The 18,856-nt window shown below is 45.8% G+C and overlaps 1 protein-coding gene across 4 annotated transcripts in view; it reads right to left on the reverse strand.

Moving 5' to 3' along the window:
- The window catches only part of GGACT (gamma-glutamylamine cyclotransferase), a 47,292-nt gene that overhangs the window by 8,685 nt on the left and 19,751 nt on the right, over positions 1 to 18,856 (reverse strand). For all 4 annotated transcript variants that reach the window (XM_059903329.1, XM_059903330.1, XM_059903331.1 and 1 more), the window contains one exon: positions 2,113 to 2,167. In XM_059903329.1, coding sequence (XP_059759312.1) covers positions 2,113 to 2,165 — 53 coding nt within the window. In that variant the 5' untranslated portion in view covers positions 2,166 to 2,167. The remainder of the gene's footprint in view (positions 1 to 2,112; positions 2,168 to 18,856) is intronic.

Genomic DNA, 18,856 nt, shown 5'->3' on the forward strand with positions numbered 1-18,856 from the left:
TTTCATATGTTGAACCATCGTTGCATTCCAAGAATAAATCTTCCTTGGTCATGGTATATAATCCTTTTAATGTGTTATTGAATTCTCTTTGCTAGTATTTTGTTTAGAATTTTTGCATCAATCTTCATCTGAGAGATTAGTCTGTACTTTTCTTATAGTGTCTTCTTCTGGCTTCGGTTATCAGGGTTGTGCTGGCCTCACTGAATGAGTTTGGAAGTGTTCCCTCCTTTTAAATTTTTGGGAAGAGTTTGAGAACTCATGCTCATTCTCTTTACATGTTTTTGGTAGAATTCACCAGTGAAGCCATCTGGTTCTGGAATTTTCATTGTGGAGAGACTTTTGATTACTGAGTGAGTCAATCTTCTTACTCGTTATATATAGGTCTGTTCAGATTTTCTATTTATTTCATCATGATTCAGTCTTAGTAAGTAAGGTGTGTGTTTCTAGGAATTTATCCATTTCATTTAGGTTACCAATTTGTTGCCATAAAATTGTTCACAGTATTCTCTTACAATCCTTTATATTTTTGTAAAATGGGTTTTAATGTTCTTGCTTTCATTTTTGATTTTAGTTATTTGCATCTTCTTTTTTTTCTTAGTTAATCTAGCTAAAAAAGTTTGTGGCTCTTTTAAGAAAATCAACTCTTGGTTTCATTGATTTTTCTCTGTTCATCTCTGTTCTCATCTGTATTATTTCCTTCCTCTGCTAGCTTTGGGTTTAGTTTTTCTTTTTCGAGTTCCTTATTGCCCTATACTCCTGTTCCTTGTACGTCACGTTCAGCTGATTTCCAAGGGCTGCTGTGAAGGTCACAGCCATCAGAACATGTGAAAAGACTATTGCATTGGCCAGATCCGCTCAGACCACAGCCAGGGCTAACTCAAAATATGCCTGTGATTCACTCAGGCCAGAAACAAACACACTGGGCCCCTCCTGACACACAACACCTCTGGGCCAGGCTACGAGAGGGTAGCACTGCCACTGCAGAAGGGAGTGCTACCTTCTGAGGCTCATACATTACAGTCTGTCTTCCACCCCATTCTCCTCCTGCCATGTGGTAGTTCCTTCCACGGCAGTGGGTTATGGTTGGAGTCTTGGATAAAATGCAAGTACTTGAGTCAATAAATAATGGATAGAAACAGCTGTAGGTGAGCCATTTGGGCTTTTCCAGAGCAACTTGAAGAGTGACCATCAGGAGCGGTTCCATCTCTGCTTTAATGTGAAGTAGATGCTCCCAGGTCGGCCTGTTCTAGGACACTGATGGTCAGGTCAGGCCAGCCCCTGCAGGGAACATCACTGGGCCAGATGGCCATTAAAGGGCATAATACACACACGGTAAGTGTAAAGAAGGACACTGTGGTACGATGACAGGCCTGAATCAAATTCTCACCTCCACCACCTAACAAACAACAACTGTGGGTCTCTGGGAACGTTATTTAAACTCTCTCTCTGAACTTCTATGTCTGTTCTTTAAAACTGCATTCATCCTGTCTCCCTAAGAGCTAATCACTACTGACTGCCAACTGTGGGCCAGGCCTCAGGACCCGATGAAGGTTAATTAATTCCCTTTTCCCCTTGACCCTGTTCCCGCCTAAGTTCTCCACCCCAACTCCTTCCTTTATCAAGATCTTATATATCTACTAGCTTATATTCTTTTCAAGGAAGACCCTTATAAATAAAACAAAAAAGAATATTCTACATAATAAATGGGAGAGGGAATCAAGCCATATCAAGCATTAGTTGTGGCCTTAATTTTTCAGAGCCAAAGCAAATACCTGGGAAGGTGATTGATTGATTGATATTACATAGAAATGATCATGGTTAAGCCACAGGGTGTTGATTCCAACTCCTCTGTAGAAAATCAGTTCAGTAACTTTCTTCCACAGAAGATAACTTATTTCCATTAAAAAAAAACAAAACAAAACCTGGCAATAAAAATTTAAACTTTTCTAGGAAATAATGTAGCCTGATAGAATGACCAAATTATAGTTTTCTACATTTTATCTACTGAATTTTATCCTTTATAATAATAGTTTGAGAATACTACTTATGTAATAAAAAAAGAAAACTAATATTCTGCATTTCTGGCTCCTTTCACAAGAAAAACATCATTACCTTTCCGATTGCGTTTTGAACAACAAACACAGATCCTTCAGGAAGAGCCTCATCCCTGTGGGGATTGAGAAAGGATCAGAGTTAAGCACTGAAACAAGCAATTAATTCCCATTAGAGGATTAAGGCACTCATGTTCACTTTGAGTCAGAAAAATGAATTGTGAATAAAATCATGTACAACCAAGAGGTTACTTGTCAAAGTTAATAAATTAGAGAACTGAAGGGCAAAGTGGAACGCACAGAAGTTGAGTGGCCACATGAGCACCGGCGAGGAAACTGGTTTTTGTATTCAAAACTGGGTTTTGAATTCACTGGACAAGATCCACCGTCTCAAGATGCCGTAGCAACATGGGACGGGGTGGGGGGTACAGTTTCTGCCACGTGGTGCTGTCTTTAATAGGTGCATTCCATGAAGAGAAGCCTAAAAGCATTTCCACCCTATTATGTCACCACCCCCCATGCACAGATTTCCCTATAATATCTTATCATTAATAAAAGAATCTATGGAAGAGACATACAAGATATATAAACATTCAACTTGATGCATTTTACTTTTGGGTTTTAGAACTGATTCTAAATGAACTCAAGTGATGCCTTTGCAAGCAACTTTCCTGATTGGGAGGCCCTGCTGTGATCAGGACTTAGTCACCCTCCCCCTTGGGAGTCTTAAAGCCCAAAAGCTGAACCCTTGTCTCAAACCCAACTAGTTAGGAATAATGTGGACATCCAGGGGTCAGCCCAGAGGTGGAACAGGCTCAGAGAGAGTCTCAAAAAGTTTTATTTCAGCAAAATTTGGTTAGTTTAACATTGTCAATATTTAAGAAAACAAAAACACTCATGGAAATGTCCATCTGGCCTGGCACTGCTTGAAATGCCTCTGTCACTTATTCAGCAGCTTTCTTACTGAAACAAACAGTCCATCTAGAGTTTCATATTTCATCGCTGAAGCAGAAATTGAAAGTCATTATCAGTCCTTCGCATAATTATTGGGGTTTTCCTGCTTAATATTTTTTCTTAGCCACCTGGTGGCAAGAGTGTAAAAGGCAGGACTTAATTTCAGAGTTTAATCTGCTAGTTTACAAATTAACTATTGCACACACTGGGACCATATTTAGAAACACACACACATACCAGGTGCCAAAGGATTTAAATGGACACCAGCTTCTACCGTGAAAACAACCTTTAAAAATGAAAAAAGGTGTCTCCACAAAATATTCATCCTGTATTAATATTTAATGACAGGAGGAAATGCTAGACAGCTGGAAATGATGACATACAGATTTTACTGTTTTCTCTAAGTGATAAATCCTTAAGCCGTGAACACTGCCTGCCTGCTGTAGAGGATAGGCTGTGCTAGAAAAGACAGGTGAAACGGCCGGCTGTGGTCTCGCCGAGTTACGGCTCTGCCACCCGCCCCTGGCTGGACGCCCAGCAGCCCCGCATCTCTGCCTCCCCGCCTGCCTGCTGTACGAGGAGCTTTTCTCGTTCAACATCGTGGGTCAAAGTTGGCTCCCGCCCAACCCGTGACGGCCCCTGTCACAGCGAGGGCCAGCTTCAGCAAAGCCACGCGCTGCCCTGGACCTCGTGTGGCCACTGGCCCGGGCACGGCCTCAGCAGACGTTACTCAGGGCCGCCGAACGTCGGTAAAAGGCACGTGTGATGTGTGCTCGTTTCTCCTTGTATAGGAACCGCCCTCCCTTCCTACTGGAACGTTCCTGTCCCCGGAGAGACGCCTGAGTGTCTGCTCTAGTTACTCGGTCATTCTTCAGAGGTTTCCAGGGCTGTAGGAAACAGGTGAAAAAACAAGCCGCCTCGACCTCCGCCCTGGAGCTCGGTCAGCCTCCCCCGGGCCGGGCGCTGCCAGGGAGGCCGCGTGTCCTGCGGCCGCTTTGATGCCCCGCCTCGCGCTGCCGCCTTTGCAGCAGCCGCTAGGACTTCCTGCCCGCCGCCCCGCTGGGGACCCCAGAAACGTGTGTGGCAGGACACCCTTCTGACGTGAGCCCAGCGGCCCGGGCGACGCAGCGCCTCTGAAATGCAGAGGCTGGGTCCACACTCGCAGTCGCCCGCCAGACTCCGAGCCTTCGCGGGTCCGTGAGGACAAGCGGCGCGTCCCGGTCCTGATGCCCCACGGGGCCTCGGAGTGCTGCCTGGCAAGCGGCCCGCGGGCTTTTACGCTTTGCCCACGCCAGAAATTCTTTGAAGAAAAAGAAAACTTTTAATGCCACACCATTTTAAAGGCCACTGTGTTGCCAGCTTTTAAACATACAGTGACCACAAGGGAGACGTGATGGTCCGCCGCCGCCAGGCGCACTCTGAGGTCCGCCAGCAGCAGCCGGACAGGCCCAGCGCCGAGGGGACGGGGGGGGGATGGGGAGCGGGCGGCTGGAGCGGAGGCGCGGCCGAGACAGCACCACTCGTGTCCTCGCGAGTCGGACCCCCGGAACAGCCCTCATCACCGAGAGCCCACCTGCCCGGTGGGCGTGGCTTCAGGAAGCCGGGCTCCACCTGCGGCTCAGAGGGGAAAATATGAATTACGCCACCACCAGGACCGAGGGCATTTTTACCGTGTTAGATGACAGATGCTTCGCTTACGCTCTCAAATTAACACTCAAAGCGAGGTCGCCTCACTCCCCACCGCTGTCCATTTTACAGACGGGGAAACTAGGAGATGAAACGACGTACACAGATGGCCAGGCTGAAGACCTGCCTTCACACCCCTCCCGGCCCTGCAGGGGCTCCACCGGCTCCAGGAGGAGGCGTCCTCTCCTGCCTCCTGCCTCCTGCCTCCTGCGCAGACGCAGAACAGGAACAACTCCCAGCCCCGAAGGGCCCCCCGCAGCCACGGCCCGGGAACGCCCCCCACCAGGTTCCATTGCCATCCTCGTCCCTAAGGTGCCCACAGGTGTTGCGCGGGCGCGGGGCACACACCAGGGTAGCCCGCCCGGGGAATGAGCACCCAGAAGCGGCCCCGATCCCGGGACGGTTAGCAATCGTATCTGGACGCGTGCTGTGTAAGAGATGTCTGATGAGGGCACGAGCGCCTACTCGCCAGCAGAGGAGGTCCGTGCAGCCCCAGCGGCTCACCGTGTTCTCCACGACCCAGGAGCACAGGACCCGGCGGACCCACGACCGGTGGGATCAGCGAGACTCCGAGCGAGGCCGAGGCGCGCGCTACATAGACGCCTGGCACAGCCGGGAGAGGCCACCTTTCCATTCCAAGCAGAACCGGCTCTGACCGCAGGAAGGACGCAACGGCGTTCATAGACACACCAGCAGGCCAGAAACTCTACCCTCTCCTTCCTTCCTTGGGTGCCTCTCCCAACAGGCCAGCCACACACACGAGACACACATGGGGGGCAAGGGCGACCCGCAGAGCCCCCGGGTCCCCGTCCGCAGTCTCCGCTCCAGCACCAGGCGCCGAAGGCGGACAGTGTTGGTAGAGTTGGCACATGTCAACAAGGGAAATCAGTACAGTTGAGACAGTTTTGAGCAGAGCTTCCAGTTCTCGCAAGAATAAAGTACATAGGCCTGCACAAGTTACAAAATACTGTCATACATACGAGTCAAATGTTCCTATGTTTGCATTTAAACTTAAAACTGAAGTTGTGCAACATAAAGGTAAATGAAAAACTCAAGGCTGAGAATGTAGTATAACAATAAATAATAATATAAAATTAAATAAAATATAAATAAAATAATAAATAATAAAATAGCAACTGAAAAACACCGTGACAAGTCAAGAGAGACTGAAGAAAGGAAAAGGCTTCCTACTTCAGGAATTTTAACAGTACCTTCTCCTGCCTTCTGACCAAGGGACCCCGCATTTTCACTTTGCACTTTGTCTTGCCTGGAATCATTCTTTCTAAACTGTTTCTTGGAACCACAAAGCTCCTCAAGGGTGGGGGGCCTAACCTTCTCTTCATTTCACATCCTCCACGTCAGCCAGCACAGTTCAGTGCATGCAGTAGCCACTTAATAAATACTTGCTGCAGTAAACCAAGGGATCTCCCTCTCAGTCCAGATTCCCAAAGAGGTCCTGCAGGCCTTCAGCCTGTTTGGAATCTCTCAATTTCTCTGTCACAAAAACCGCAGGTTCAGATACTGCTCAGGGTGCAAATCGATGGAGGTCACATTCAGTCCTGTGGCTCCGCCGGCACTTCCTTCAGATGCCTAGACACGGATGCGGGGGCCAGGGAGGGCGAAGTGCTCTGGACTCGGACCATGACTGGGGCCGGCGCTGCCCCCCAGCCTTCCCGGGAGCAGGGGCAGCGGTAAGCATCCATGCCCGACAGAAGGCCACCATCCGGATCCTGCAAAACCAACCTCTAGGGGCAGTGCTCAGACCAGCCAGTATGGGATGGGGGGCATTCTTATCTCCATTAGGGCAGTAGTTCCACAGCTGTACTTAATGTGAGTTTTCTTGTGTGTAAATCACACATCAAAGAAAGTTGAGCTAAAAAAAAGATTAAATGGGATCATGGAAAGAAGGCAATCCGTAGGCTACTCACTCCGTAATTATTACCAGTTTACATTTTTATCTGAGTTCAACACACTTCACAATCCCTAGTCAGCAGCAGAAACTTAGCATCTTTCATTTCGATTTCCACCATCATCTGAGTATTTCCAAAGTATTTCTAAAACAGCTTTGTAGTGGCCTCCCTTAAACTCAATTATTTTCTGGAACCCAACATACAATGAAACCAGACAGACTTCTCTGTGACTGTTACCTGGGTTCCTGGAAGGAGGGCAGTGGAAAGGCAGAGAAGTCCTAGGTGTGGCCCAGGAGGCAGGGGCCTCCGAGGGGCGGGGAATGGGGTTAAGATCGGGCCTCGCCAGCTGTCACCAGCCACCCAGGGCCCGTCTGCACTGGCTGCTGACCAAGCAGACACTTCCCACAGTTGGCTCCGAGGAAATGCAGCAAATGGTTTGCCTTTTAGAATATTTTTTGCAGGCCTGCTAGAGGAGCATCTTTTAACTTGCTTGCCGGCAGTTGCTCAAAGCATGTTTATTCTGCCTGGAGCAAGTCAATGGGGAAGAGCCAGGAATCTAGGTCTGCCCCCAGCCACACCCCCTCTGCAGGGCGCTGAAGGGCCAGCAGGTCTGGGTGAAGGCAGGTAACTCCCACCCTACGTGGTATGCCCCCCAAAGATCTTTTTTTTTCCTCTTGAAGACAACTCAGGCAGAAAGCAGTGGAGGGAACGGGAATGACTACCCATTAGTGGACAATTTAAAAGGTTTCGTCTTTCAGAAACATTTTAAGGCTGAACTGTTTAACTTAAAATGATTTTTATTTGACTCTTTTGCTTTCCTAGGTGAGAAATGGGAGTTTGGGAACGCAACTTTAAGTTAGAAGCAGCACAGAACAATTAGAAAATATCACACAAAGCTATTACCTCCTAGGTTGTTGGCTAACAAAATGTCCTAGAAAGAAGAGAAATACACCCACTTCAACAACTCCTGGATAACCATTTTAGAAGTCAGGCCTACCCGAAAGTGAATAAAATAGTTACAAATGCAGGTAAGGCCCCGGCTAGGCTAGGCCCCCTGTATTTAATGTAGTATTTCATAGCTTTGGAGGAACAAGAGGGATCAAAGGTCAAAGCCAGGCCACTGCCAACCTCGCAGGGGCCTGCCTCACCCAGGCCAAGGGGGCAAGGCCACAGCAGGTGGTGGGAGATGTGGGCAACAGGAGCTCGGCTACCGTCGAGAGCCAGCCAGGGGCCAACGCTGTGGGACAGAATGAATTAGTTGGGAAGGCTCTGGCAGATGACCGCCAAATACGACTGCAAGATGTCAAACCCCAAAGCCCGGGACAGCACCTCCACTACAAAGGGAACCCCGAGCACCGCTCAGAAACCACCAGCACAGGGCCCCCAGCTGGTCGGCACTGCCGGCCCCAGCAAATCAGGAACAACCCGAACTCTGTTTCCAGGGGCTCTGGAATCCAGGACTCAATGCTTGCGGTAGCGATAACAGATTCACCTTCAGAATTACCTTTTGCTAAGATTATTATTAAAAAGCAGCTTAAGTTCTCTAACAAGACATTGGCTACCTAGAGGCAGTCAGGTGGGCAAGAGGAGTGCGAACCTAGAAAAGTCAACGCCTTCCTCAGAGCGCCCGAAGGAGGAACCACTCCCAACACACACGTAACTCCAGTTTTAAAGACTTTTTTAAAAAGACCCCTTTTAAAAAATGAAAACACAGAACTCAAAATTAAGCCTGATGGGTTTTTTGATTAATTAAGTGTTCCCAAAGCATTCAAATCCTTTCAGTGCTTTTGTAACCCAAGTAAAATTCAACTAAAACAGCTGAGAGAGAAGTTAAAACTCTGAATTACAAGTAAAAAGGGAGTCAGGGAGGAACTTAAGGGCATGTTGCTGAACATAGTTTTATTTTTTATTTATTTTTCTAACACCTTTATTGGAGTATAATTGCTTTACAGTGGTTAGTTTCTGCTGTAGAACACAGTGAATCAGCTATACGTATACATATATCCCCTCCCTCTTGCATCTCCCTCCCACCCTCCCTATCCCACCCCTCTAGGTGGCATAAAGCACCGAGCTGATCTCCCTGTGCTATGCGGCTGCTTCCCACTAGCTATCTATTTTACATTTGGGAGTGTAGATATGTCAATGCCACTCTCTCACTTCGTCCCAGCTTACCCTTCCCCCTCCCCGTGTCCTCAAGTCCATTTTCTATGTCTGCATCTTTATTCCTGTCCTGCCCCTAGGTTCTTCAGAATAATTTTTTTTTTTTTTTAGATTCCATATATATGTGTTAGCATACGGTATTTGTTTTTCTCTTTCTGACTTACTTCACTCTGTAGGACAGACTCTAGGTCCATCCACCTCACTACAAATAACTCAGTTTCGTTTCTTTTTATGGCTGAGTAATATTCCATTTGAACATGCTTTTAAATACTTTACATAAAGTGGATCCATTTACTCACATTCCCGTGAGTCCTGAACATGAAGCTGGTCACTGCTCGCTGACGGAAGTCAGAATACTTTGAGTCCAAAATTCCCAGAAAAATATATTTTGTTGGAGTGACTGGGGCTTATGAAGGAACTGGATGTGCTGAACCAAGTGAATCCAACCCTCTTAGAAACTATATCCCCACCCAAACAAGCAAAGCAAAAACCTACCTTAAAAGCTACTGGGACCGGCTGGAGGCCGACACCAGCCTTCCCCGGCTTCACACACCTCGGCCTCTGGTGTTTGGGGGCGGATCCCAGGACCCGAAATATTACTAAAAAGCCCAATTTGGTCTATACTTGGCTTCTGAAAAGCACTTAAAAGACAACACGAGGTCCACTCCTAGGAGAGCAAAATCCAGTTAAAATGTAAAAATCCCTTGTTAGCGCTTTGTGGTCATCAGAGAAAAGACGCTGCTACATTCAGTTTAATCACTTTTTCAAACTTGTTTCAAAAACAACAGAACTGTTTTTCATCATGGGGATTTTCTTTTTTTTAATTAAGTTTACAGTGTTCTTTCGATCATAATAAAGAGAAGGACTCAGGGAACCTCCACTGGGTTTATTCAGCCGTTTTCCTAATCGAATAGCCCGAGCACTTTAGTTACCAAACAACTTTCTTATATAAAAACAAACAAAGCAGGCTTCCCTGGTGGTGCAGTGGTTAAGAATCCACCTGCCAATGCAGGGGACACAGGTTCGAGCCCTGGTCCGGGAAGATCCCACATGCCACAGAGCAACTAAGCCCGTGTGCCACAACTATTGAGCCTGCGCTCTAGAGCCCACGAGCCACAACTGCTGAGCCCAGGTTCCAAAACTACTGAAACCCGCGCACCTAGAGCCTGTGCTCCACAACAAGAGAAGCCACTGCAATGAGAAGCCCATGCACCACAATGAAGAGTAGCCCCCGCTCGTCACAACTAGAGAAAGCCCGCACGCAGCAACAAAGATCCAATGCAGCCAAAAATAAATAAATAACTAAATAAAAATAGTTTCCTAAAAAAAAAAAAAAAAAAAAAAAACCAAACAAAGCAATGTCAGCCAAGGGCAAGAAAATCAGCGCTCTCTTCTCTCCAGCCCCATCTGTCGTGGGTCCAGCCCGTGGTCAGTGGGATGAGCTGAATCTTCTTCCCCTCCTGTGCTGGTATTTCTAGATTTCCCTGATATCTCAGGTATTCCTCCCAAAAGAGGAAAAGAGCAATCCCCCCAGAGGGCCATGCTTCACAAAACTGTCTAAGGGTTACCAAAGTCCTAGTTGAAGCCCCTAAAAACAATGCACTCTCTGCCGGTCCTCTGAATGGGCCCCCAAGAACCGGGACCCGGGCTCTGCTGTCCAGTGAGGACCTGGTGCAGAGGCAGCGGGGAGCTGATCCTTCAAAATCCACGTAAACTGTTTCAATACAGTCAGTAATGATTTCAATTATTTTTGAGTTAAGGAATTTCTCTCTCCCCTCCTGCTCACCCATCTTGGACTAAAGACAATTCTCCAGAGCACTGGTCCCTAACTCACCGGGACCACACTGCCCAGGGGGCTACACCTCCTCCCCAGGTGCTAGCACCCAAGAGGAAAGGAGGTGTTTCCCGGCCCGGTGTCCCCCTGGGGGCCTGAGACAGAGCTCTGCAGCCGCTTGGCCCCCGCCCCCCGCAGCTGAGGGGTCCTGTCCTCCTATCCGCTCTCTACCCAAGCTGCAGGCTGAGCCCCTTCTCCTCCACGAAAAAGGAGAGCTGCCAGTGCAATCCAGCTCCGCCCAGATCTTCAGGGAAGACCCAGCCCAGCAGAAACTGGCTGAAGCGCAGTTTGTTATTTTCACCTATTGCCCCGGGAGAAGGGAAGAAACTTCGTCGTATGGGGACTGTCCATGGATCTCTGAGAACTCGCCAATCCTCCAGCAGCCCCACAAGGTACATATTATTGTCCCATTTCACACATAGAAACTGGAGCTCAGAAGAGTTATTTAACCAGAACAGCACAGCTATTAAATGGAAGGGCCTGGATTTAAAGTCAATGCTTAATCCCAAATCTCTACAACTCCTCCCAATACATGCTGCGGCCAACTAGGAGAAACACACATTGCCGCCATTTCTTAGTGGCAGAAATACTGAAGCTCTCATTGGCGTTCATAGCAGATGACGGCTGTGAAATGTGAAAGATGATAAACTGCGTTGCGGCTCCCCACCTGTCGCCACTCCTGGGGGAGGGGCTGTGCTTTAAGCCCTGCTCTTTTCCGCTTACAGACCAAAGCCAGGTTTAAAGTTTTCGTAAGGCGAGGAGTGACCCACCAGCCGCCAGGTTTCTGTTACTGTCATCTGCCCAGTGTTCAGTACTTCCAGGCTAGTTGAAGGTTATTCATTCATCCACTCATTCAGTAGTTTCTGAGCAACTGCTTGGGCCAGGCATTGTGCTAGGCGCCAGGAACACGATGATAAACAAAACAGCCCTTGTTTTTACGGAGCCGTGGCCTGAGGAGGCGGATACACTAAAAGATGATTATAAGACAAACTGTGGGCAGGGGGCTGGGGGAGGAGGAGACATGTACAGGGAAGCAGGGCATCACACGTCCTGAAGAGCAGAGTCTTCCAGGAGATACAGGCAACAGGCAGGCACGGGTCGGGGTGCCTGAGTCGCGGGGACAGCTGGGCACCCCTGGGGGCCGGGAGCACTGGAGAAGGGGCCAAGGAGGGAGGCTGGGACTCTGGATTTCAACTCCATGTGATGGGGGTAATGAAGGGTAGCAGGTAAGCCTGGGAAGTGACAGGGTAAGATTTTGTGTTTTAAAAAATGATTAGTGCAACCGCAGTGGAAGACCATTTGGCGGCATCTATAAAAGCTAAGCCTCTGCGGACCCAGCGACCCGGCAGCTCCACTCCAGGCAGAGGTGCCGCAGAAACGCGGACACAGTTTCACCAAAAAGACACTTATGAGAATATTCCGATCAGTACCATTTAGAATGGCCCAAAACTAGACACTACCTAAATGTCCCTCAACAGTAAAGTGGGCTAATGAACAGCGGTAAACTTGAGAAAAACGCTACAGCAATGAGAACAGACAAAGTTGTTCTGTGTAACAACACGCATAAACCTCAAAGCAATGCTGAGTGAGAGTCAGACAAAAACAGCACATACTGAGTGATTATATATTTACTTTAAAAAAAAAATGAATTAATTTTTTTGGCTGTGCCGTTGAGGCTGGCGGGATCTTAGTTCCCCGACCAGGGATTGAACCCAGGCCCGTGGCAGTGAAACCGCCAAGTCCTAACCACTGGACCGCCGGGGAACTCCCATGACTGTATTTACACGGAGGTAAATCACAGCCCGACTAATCTCTGCTGCTGGACGTCAGGACAGAGGTTACCGCTGGGAGGAAAGCGATGCCTGGAAGGACATGAGGACGCCGGATCTAGGGGCTGGGTGCATAGCTGTGCTCCAATTATGAAAATCCACCAAGCTATCTGATTTCTACACTTCTCTGATGCGTTATGCTTTCATAAAATATTACATTACATTTAAAGAACACATACAGTAACAGAGAACAGATTTGCGAGGACAAGACTTAAAACACACAGGAAACCACAGCGTACAAGACAAAGATACATAATTCAGTGCTACACATAAGGTAGTGGAGGTCAGAGGTGAGGGAGACCCAGGCTTCATAGAAGTGGCCTGGCCTGAGCTGGACGGAGAAGCAGGTGTTCCCCAGGCCGTGAAATGGGAGGTGCCCCTACTCCACACCCCTCCAGGGCATAAGAGCTAAGGAAGGATCCCCAGGGGGACAGAGGCTCGAAGGCATATCACAGTTACTCTCAGCTTGAAGAAACTCCTATCATGGAAGAGTCAAATGATACCAACTGGGAGCAAACAGATACACCCAGAATGTGAAACATTCTGTGGGAGAAATTTTTTTGAAAGTAAGGGTGGAACTTCCCTGGTGGCGCAGTGGTTAAGAATCCGCCTGCCAATGCAGGGGACACGGGTTCCATCCCTGGTCCGGGAAGATCCCACATGCCGCGGAGCAACTAAGCCCGTGCGCCACAACTACTGAAGGCTGCGCGCCAGGGCCGCAAGCCACAACTACTGAGCCTGCGTGCCACAACTACTGACGCCCGCATGTCTAGAGCTCATGCTCCACAACAAGAGAAGCCACCGCAATGAGAAGCCCACACACCACGACGAAGAGTAGACCCTGCTCGCCACAACTAGAGAAAGCCTGTGCGCAGCAATGAAGACCCAATGCAGCCAAAATAAATTAATAAATTAATAAAAATAAATTTAAAAAAATAAAAAATAAAAGTAAGGGTGATCTGCCCCGGATTAAGAGACCTAAGATACATAACAGCCCTGGGTAAGGTGTGGACCTTGTGTGGATTCTGATTTGAACATATCAACTATAAAATGACATTTCTGAGACAATCAGGAAAATCCTACAGGCATATGCCTAGGTAAAAGATGACACCAAGGAATCACAGTTAATATTTTTAGGAATGGATAATGGCATATGGTTCTATTAAAAAAATAAATAAACCTTACTTTTAAGAGATGCATATGGAAGTATCTGGGGGTTGTGAAATATAATGTGTAGGACTTTAAAACACTTCAAGTAGGGACTTGTCTGGTGGCGCAGGGGTTAAGAATCCACCTGCCAACAGAGTGGGCATGGATTGGATCCCTGGTCCAGGAGGATTCCACCTGCCACAGAGCAACTAAGCCCATATGCCACAACTACTGAGCCTGCGCTCTAGAGTCCGCACGCCGCAACTACTGAGCCCACGCGCCACAACTAATGAAGCCCGCGCACTCTAGGGCCTGCGTGCTGCAACTACTGAAGCCCATGTGCCTACAGCCCATGCTCCACAAGAGAAGCCACTGCAATGAGAAGCCCACGCACCACAACAAAGACCCAATGCAGCCAAAGAAACAAAAACAAATGAAAAAAAATAAAGCAGCTTTTAAAAATAAATAAATAAAATATTCAAGTAAAAAAAAAAAAGGATTAATGAAGCATATGTGGCAAAATGTTGATCATTATTGACTCTGGGTGATAGATACATGAGAATCATTGTACTAGTTGCTCTACTTTTATGCGCCTTGCCAAAAAAGAGAGAAAATATGAATTGCCAACATAAGAAATCAAAGACGGGACATCGATATACATATTACAAACATTAAAGGGTAATAAGGGAATACAGTGAACAACTTTATACCAGTAAGTTTTACAACTTAAAGTGGAAAAATTCCTTTAAAGGCACAAACTACCAAAGCTCACTAAAGAAAAAATAACTATAACTTTTCTATAACTTTTACTCAGAGAGGCAGATGGCTTCACTGGTGAATTCTACCAAACATTTAAGGAATAAATAATGCCAATATTAAATAAACTTTCCCAGAAAGCAGAAGAGGAAGGAACACTTCACAACTCCTTTTATGAGGTCAATATTACCCTGATAACAAAACCAAATAAAGACATTCATAGAAAAGAAAACTACAGGCCAGATACCTCTTACGAACATAAATGCAAAAAAGTCCTGAACAAATAAATATTAGCAAATCAAATCCAGCAATACATAAAAAGGATGATACATCAGTACCAAGGACTGTTTCATCCGAGGAATGTAAGTTTAATATTTCAAAACTAATCAATGAATCACCATATTAACAGATTCGAACAGAAAACCTTACAATGATCTCAATAGATGCGGGACAAGTTATTTGACAAAATTCAACAATTCATGATAAAAATTACCAGCAAACTAGGAATAGAAGAGAACTTCCTCAAATCTGATAAACAGCATCTATGAAAAACCTGCACCTAACACCCTTTTTAACGGTGCATAATCAAACACTTCCCCCTTCAGACTGGAAACAAGGCAGTGATTTCACTCTTCCTACTTCTATTCAACATGGGATACTGCAGCCTAGCCAGGGTAATAAAGAAGAAAAGAATACAAGGCATACACTTGAGGAAGAAATAAAACTATCTTTGTTTGCAATTGACATGATTGTACAGAAAATCCTAAAAAACTGACAAAAAAGCTACTGGAACTAATAAGTGAATATATAGCAGAGTCTTAGGCTACAAGGTCAATATGTGAAAATCAACTGTATTTCTATATACTACCAGAGAACTAGTATATTTTAAAATATAAAATATATTAAAAAGTGGGAACTTGAAATTTAAAAATCCAGTATCATTTGCAATAGCACCAAAAAATCTGAAATACTTATGGACATTAACAAAATATGTTCATGACCTGTAGCTAAAAATTTAAAACATTGTTGAGAGAAATTAAATATATAACAAGTGGAGAGATATACCATGTTTTCATGGATCAGAACTCAATACTGTAAAAATGATAATTCTCCCCAAATTGAATTATAGATTCAACATAATCTTAATGAAAGTCACAATAGGTTCTGGGGTTTTTTTTGTTTTTTGTTTTGGTAGAAATTGATGAGCTGATTCTAAAATGTATATAAAAGCTCAAAGTAGCAAACAGAATAGCGAAAACAATATTGAAAAAGCTGAACAAAGCTTGTATTTCAATATTTACTATAGAGCTGTACATAGAAGACTGTGGAATTAGAGAAATTACAGACATCAAGATCAACGTTGTACTGAGTCACAAGATGTCCCTCGATTTTGTCCCCCCCGCCAACAACAAAAATTAGCATCCATCCACAAACAAAAGCACCTCTGTGGGAGCTGTGGGATCCAGCGCCATTCGCCAAGGGACTCAGGTGGAGTCTTGCCCACCTGCACATCAGGTAATAGGGGCTGTGGAACCAGCAGGAACCTGTGAGTGGCTCCAGCCCCTCTCAGCCGCCATCTCGGAGCACCTGGAGAACACTGACCTGGCCAGTCACCCACGGATGAGAGAGCCCTGGTGTAATCCAGGTTTCCAGAAGAGAGGTTCCAGCACTCCACCAGAGCAGAAAAAAATGTATTTGGACACACTGGTCAGGTAAGAGGAACAGCTTGACTATGCCAGCATCACCCCGCCCCCAAGGTGGAACACTTATGGCTAAACAAGACCTTCTCGGCCCATGATTTCTCCCCCGGGGAAAAGGGAGAGGGTGAGTGAGCACCCAGCTTCCCCAGCTGTAGGGACGCTGCCAAAGAGGCTCATTTCTCTCTCACAGAATCCAGAGTATTAAATCAGGGGCTCCATGACTGGAGGCAGGGAGCAGATGGGAAGAAGAGCCGATTAGATTCTCGGAGGTCATTAACTGCTGTCCACATCGTGGACTGCCTCAGGAAGCCTGTCCACAAGCCCTGGGGAAGCCTCACTCAAGGATCCTCCCAACTGGCCTGCGGGCACCCTCAGCACCCTGCGTGCCTCACCCACACCTCCTCCCACTCTCAGGCTAGCTCCCTTTACATGCTCCTGAGAGCGAGATGTGGTATAAGGCTAGGGAGAAAACACCAACTTGAGCTGCAGCACCTATTTTGTGAAAACGAGAGGCTATCGACTAGGCCAGCCTAGTGTGTTGTAAGATCAGGAGAAGACACACAAGCCTAAGAATTCTGCCATAAAGGAATGCAGGAGGTGTGGAGCAGGTGTATTCATACAAGGTGTGAGGAAGCTTCAGAACCTCTCCTGGGCAGTTAGGAAAGACTGGAGGAAGTGACTACTACCCCAAATATGAAAACAGGAACACAAACTCTAAGGAACATGAAAAATCAAGGAAATGTGACATCACCAAAGGATCACAATAATTTCCCAGTAACCAAATCCAAATACATGGAGATCTACAATTTACTCAATAAAGAATGAAAAATAATTGTTCTGAGGAAACCTGAGCTACAAGAAAACCCAGAAAGGCAATTCAAAAAATTGAAATCAGGAAAACAATATGCATACAAGATGAGAAAATTAACAGAGAGACAGAAATTATAAAAAAGAACCAAAGAGAAATTCTGGAGCTGAAGAACTCGAAGAAAGAAGTGAAAACTGCAACAGACAGTACCAACAGCAGAACAGACCACACAGAAGAAAGAATCTGTGAGTTAGATAGGAACTTTGAAATAACCCAGTGAGAGGAGAATAAAGAGGAAAGAATGAAAAACAGAGAAGAGAGCCTAGGTGAATTATGGGACACCATCAAAAGAACTGATATATGAATTACTGGAGTTCCAGAAAGAGAAGAGAGGGAGAAGGAGGTAGAAAACTTACTTAAAGAAATAATGGCTGAGAACTTCCCAAACCTGGGGAAAAAATCTGGACATCCACATTCATAAATATGTAGATCACCCCATTATTTCAATCCAAAATGATCTTCTCTAAGACACACTATATGAAACTGTCAAAAATCAAAGACAAAGTGAAAATCCTAAAAGCAGCAAAAGGAGACTGTAATCTATAAAGGAATACCCATTAAGCTATCAGTGTATTTCTCATCAGAAACCTTACAGGCCAGGAGAGCGTGGAATAATATATTCAAAGTGCTGAAAAGAAAAAAAAAAAACCTGCCAATGAAGAATACCCTATCTGGCAAAGCTATCCTTCAGAATTGAAGAGAGGACTTCGCTGGTGGCACAGTGGTTAAGAATCTGCCTGCCAATGCAGGGGACACAGGTTCGAGCGCTGGTCCGGGAAGATCCCACATGCCACGGAGCAGCTAAGCTCATGTGCCACAACTACTGAGCCTGTGCTCTAGAGCCTGCGAGCCACAACTACTGAGTCCACGTACCACAACTACTGAAGCCTGCGCGCCTAGAGCCCGTGCTCCACAACAAGAGAAGCCACCGCAATGAGAAGCACACGCACTGCAACGAAGAGTAGCCCCCGCTCACTGCAACTAGAGAAAGCCCACACGCAGCAGCGAAGACCCAACGCAGCCTAAAATAAATAAATAAATAAATTCTTTAAAAAAAAAAAGAAAAGAAAAGAAATGAAGGGAAAATAAGGAATTACCCAGACAAACAGCCAAAAGCTGAGAGAATTCATCACTAGACCTGCCTTATTAGAAATGCTTTAGTTCTTCAAGCTGAAACGAACAGACTCTAATCAGTAGCATGAAAACACATGAAAATATACAATACACTGGTAAAAGTAAATACATAGCCAAATTTAGAACACTCTAATACTATAATATGGTGTAACCACTTAACTGTGGTACAAAGGTTAAAGGGCAGAGTACTAATAGACTGTTACATCTATAAGATGTTTTATGTGAGTCCCATGGTAACCACAAGCAAAAACCTACAGTAAATTCAAAAAGTATAAAGAGAAAGGAATTGGAGCATACCACCATAGAAAGGCAGCAAGAAAGGAAGAAAGAAACAAGGGAACTATAAAACATGCCAGAAAACAATAAGATGGCATTAGTAAGTGCTTACCTACCAACAATTACCTAAAATGTAGATTGCATTTTCCAATCAAAAGACATGGAGTGCCTGGATGGGATTAAAAAAAACGAGACCCAACTATATGCTGCCTACAAGAGATTCACTTCAGCTTTAAGGACACACATAAGCTCAAAGTGAAGGGATGGAAAAAGATATGCACCCAACATGGGAGCACTTAAATATGTTAAGCAAATAGGAACAGATCTGAATGGTGAAACAGACAAAACCACAATAGTAGGTGACTTCCATACCCTACTTTCATCAATGGATAGATCATGCAGACAGAAAATCAACAAGGAAGCATTGGACTTGAACCATAGATTCAACCAAATGTACCTAACAAACATTTATAGAACATTCCATCCAACAGTGGCAGAATATACGATCTTCTCAAGCACGCATGGAACTTTCTTTAGGATAGATTATAT

This window comes from Balaenoptera ricei, chromosome 18 (genome assembly GCF_028023285.1).
Source record: "Balaenoptera ricei isolate mBalRic1 chromosome 18, mBalRic1.hap2, whole genome shotgun sequence".
Taxonomy (NCBI): Eukaryota; Metazoa; Chordata; class Mammalia; order Artiodactyla; family Balaenopteridae; genus Balaenoptera; species Balaenoptera ricei.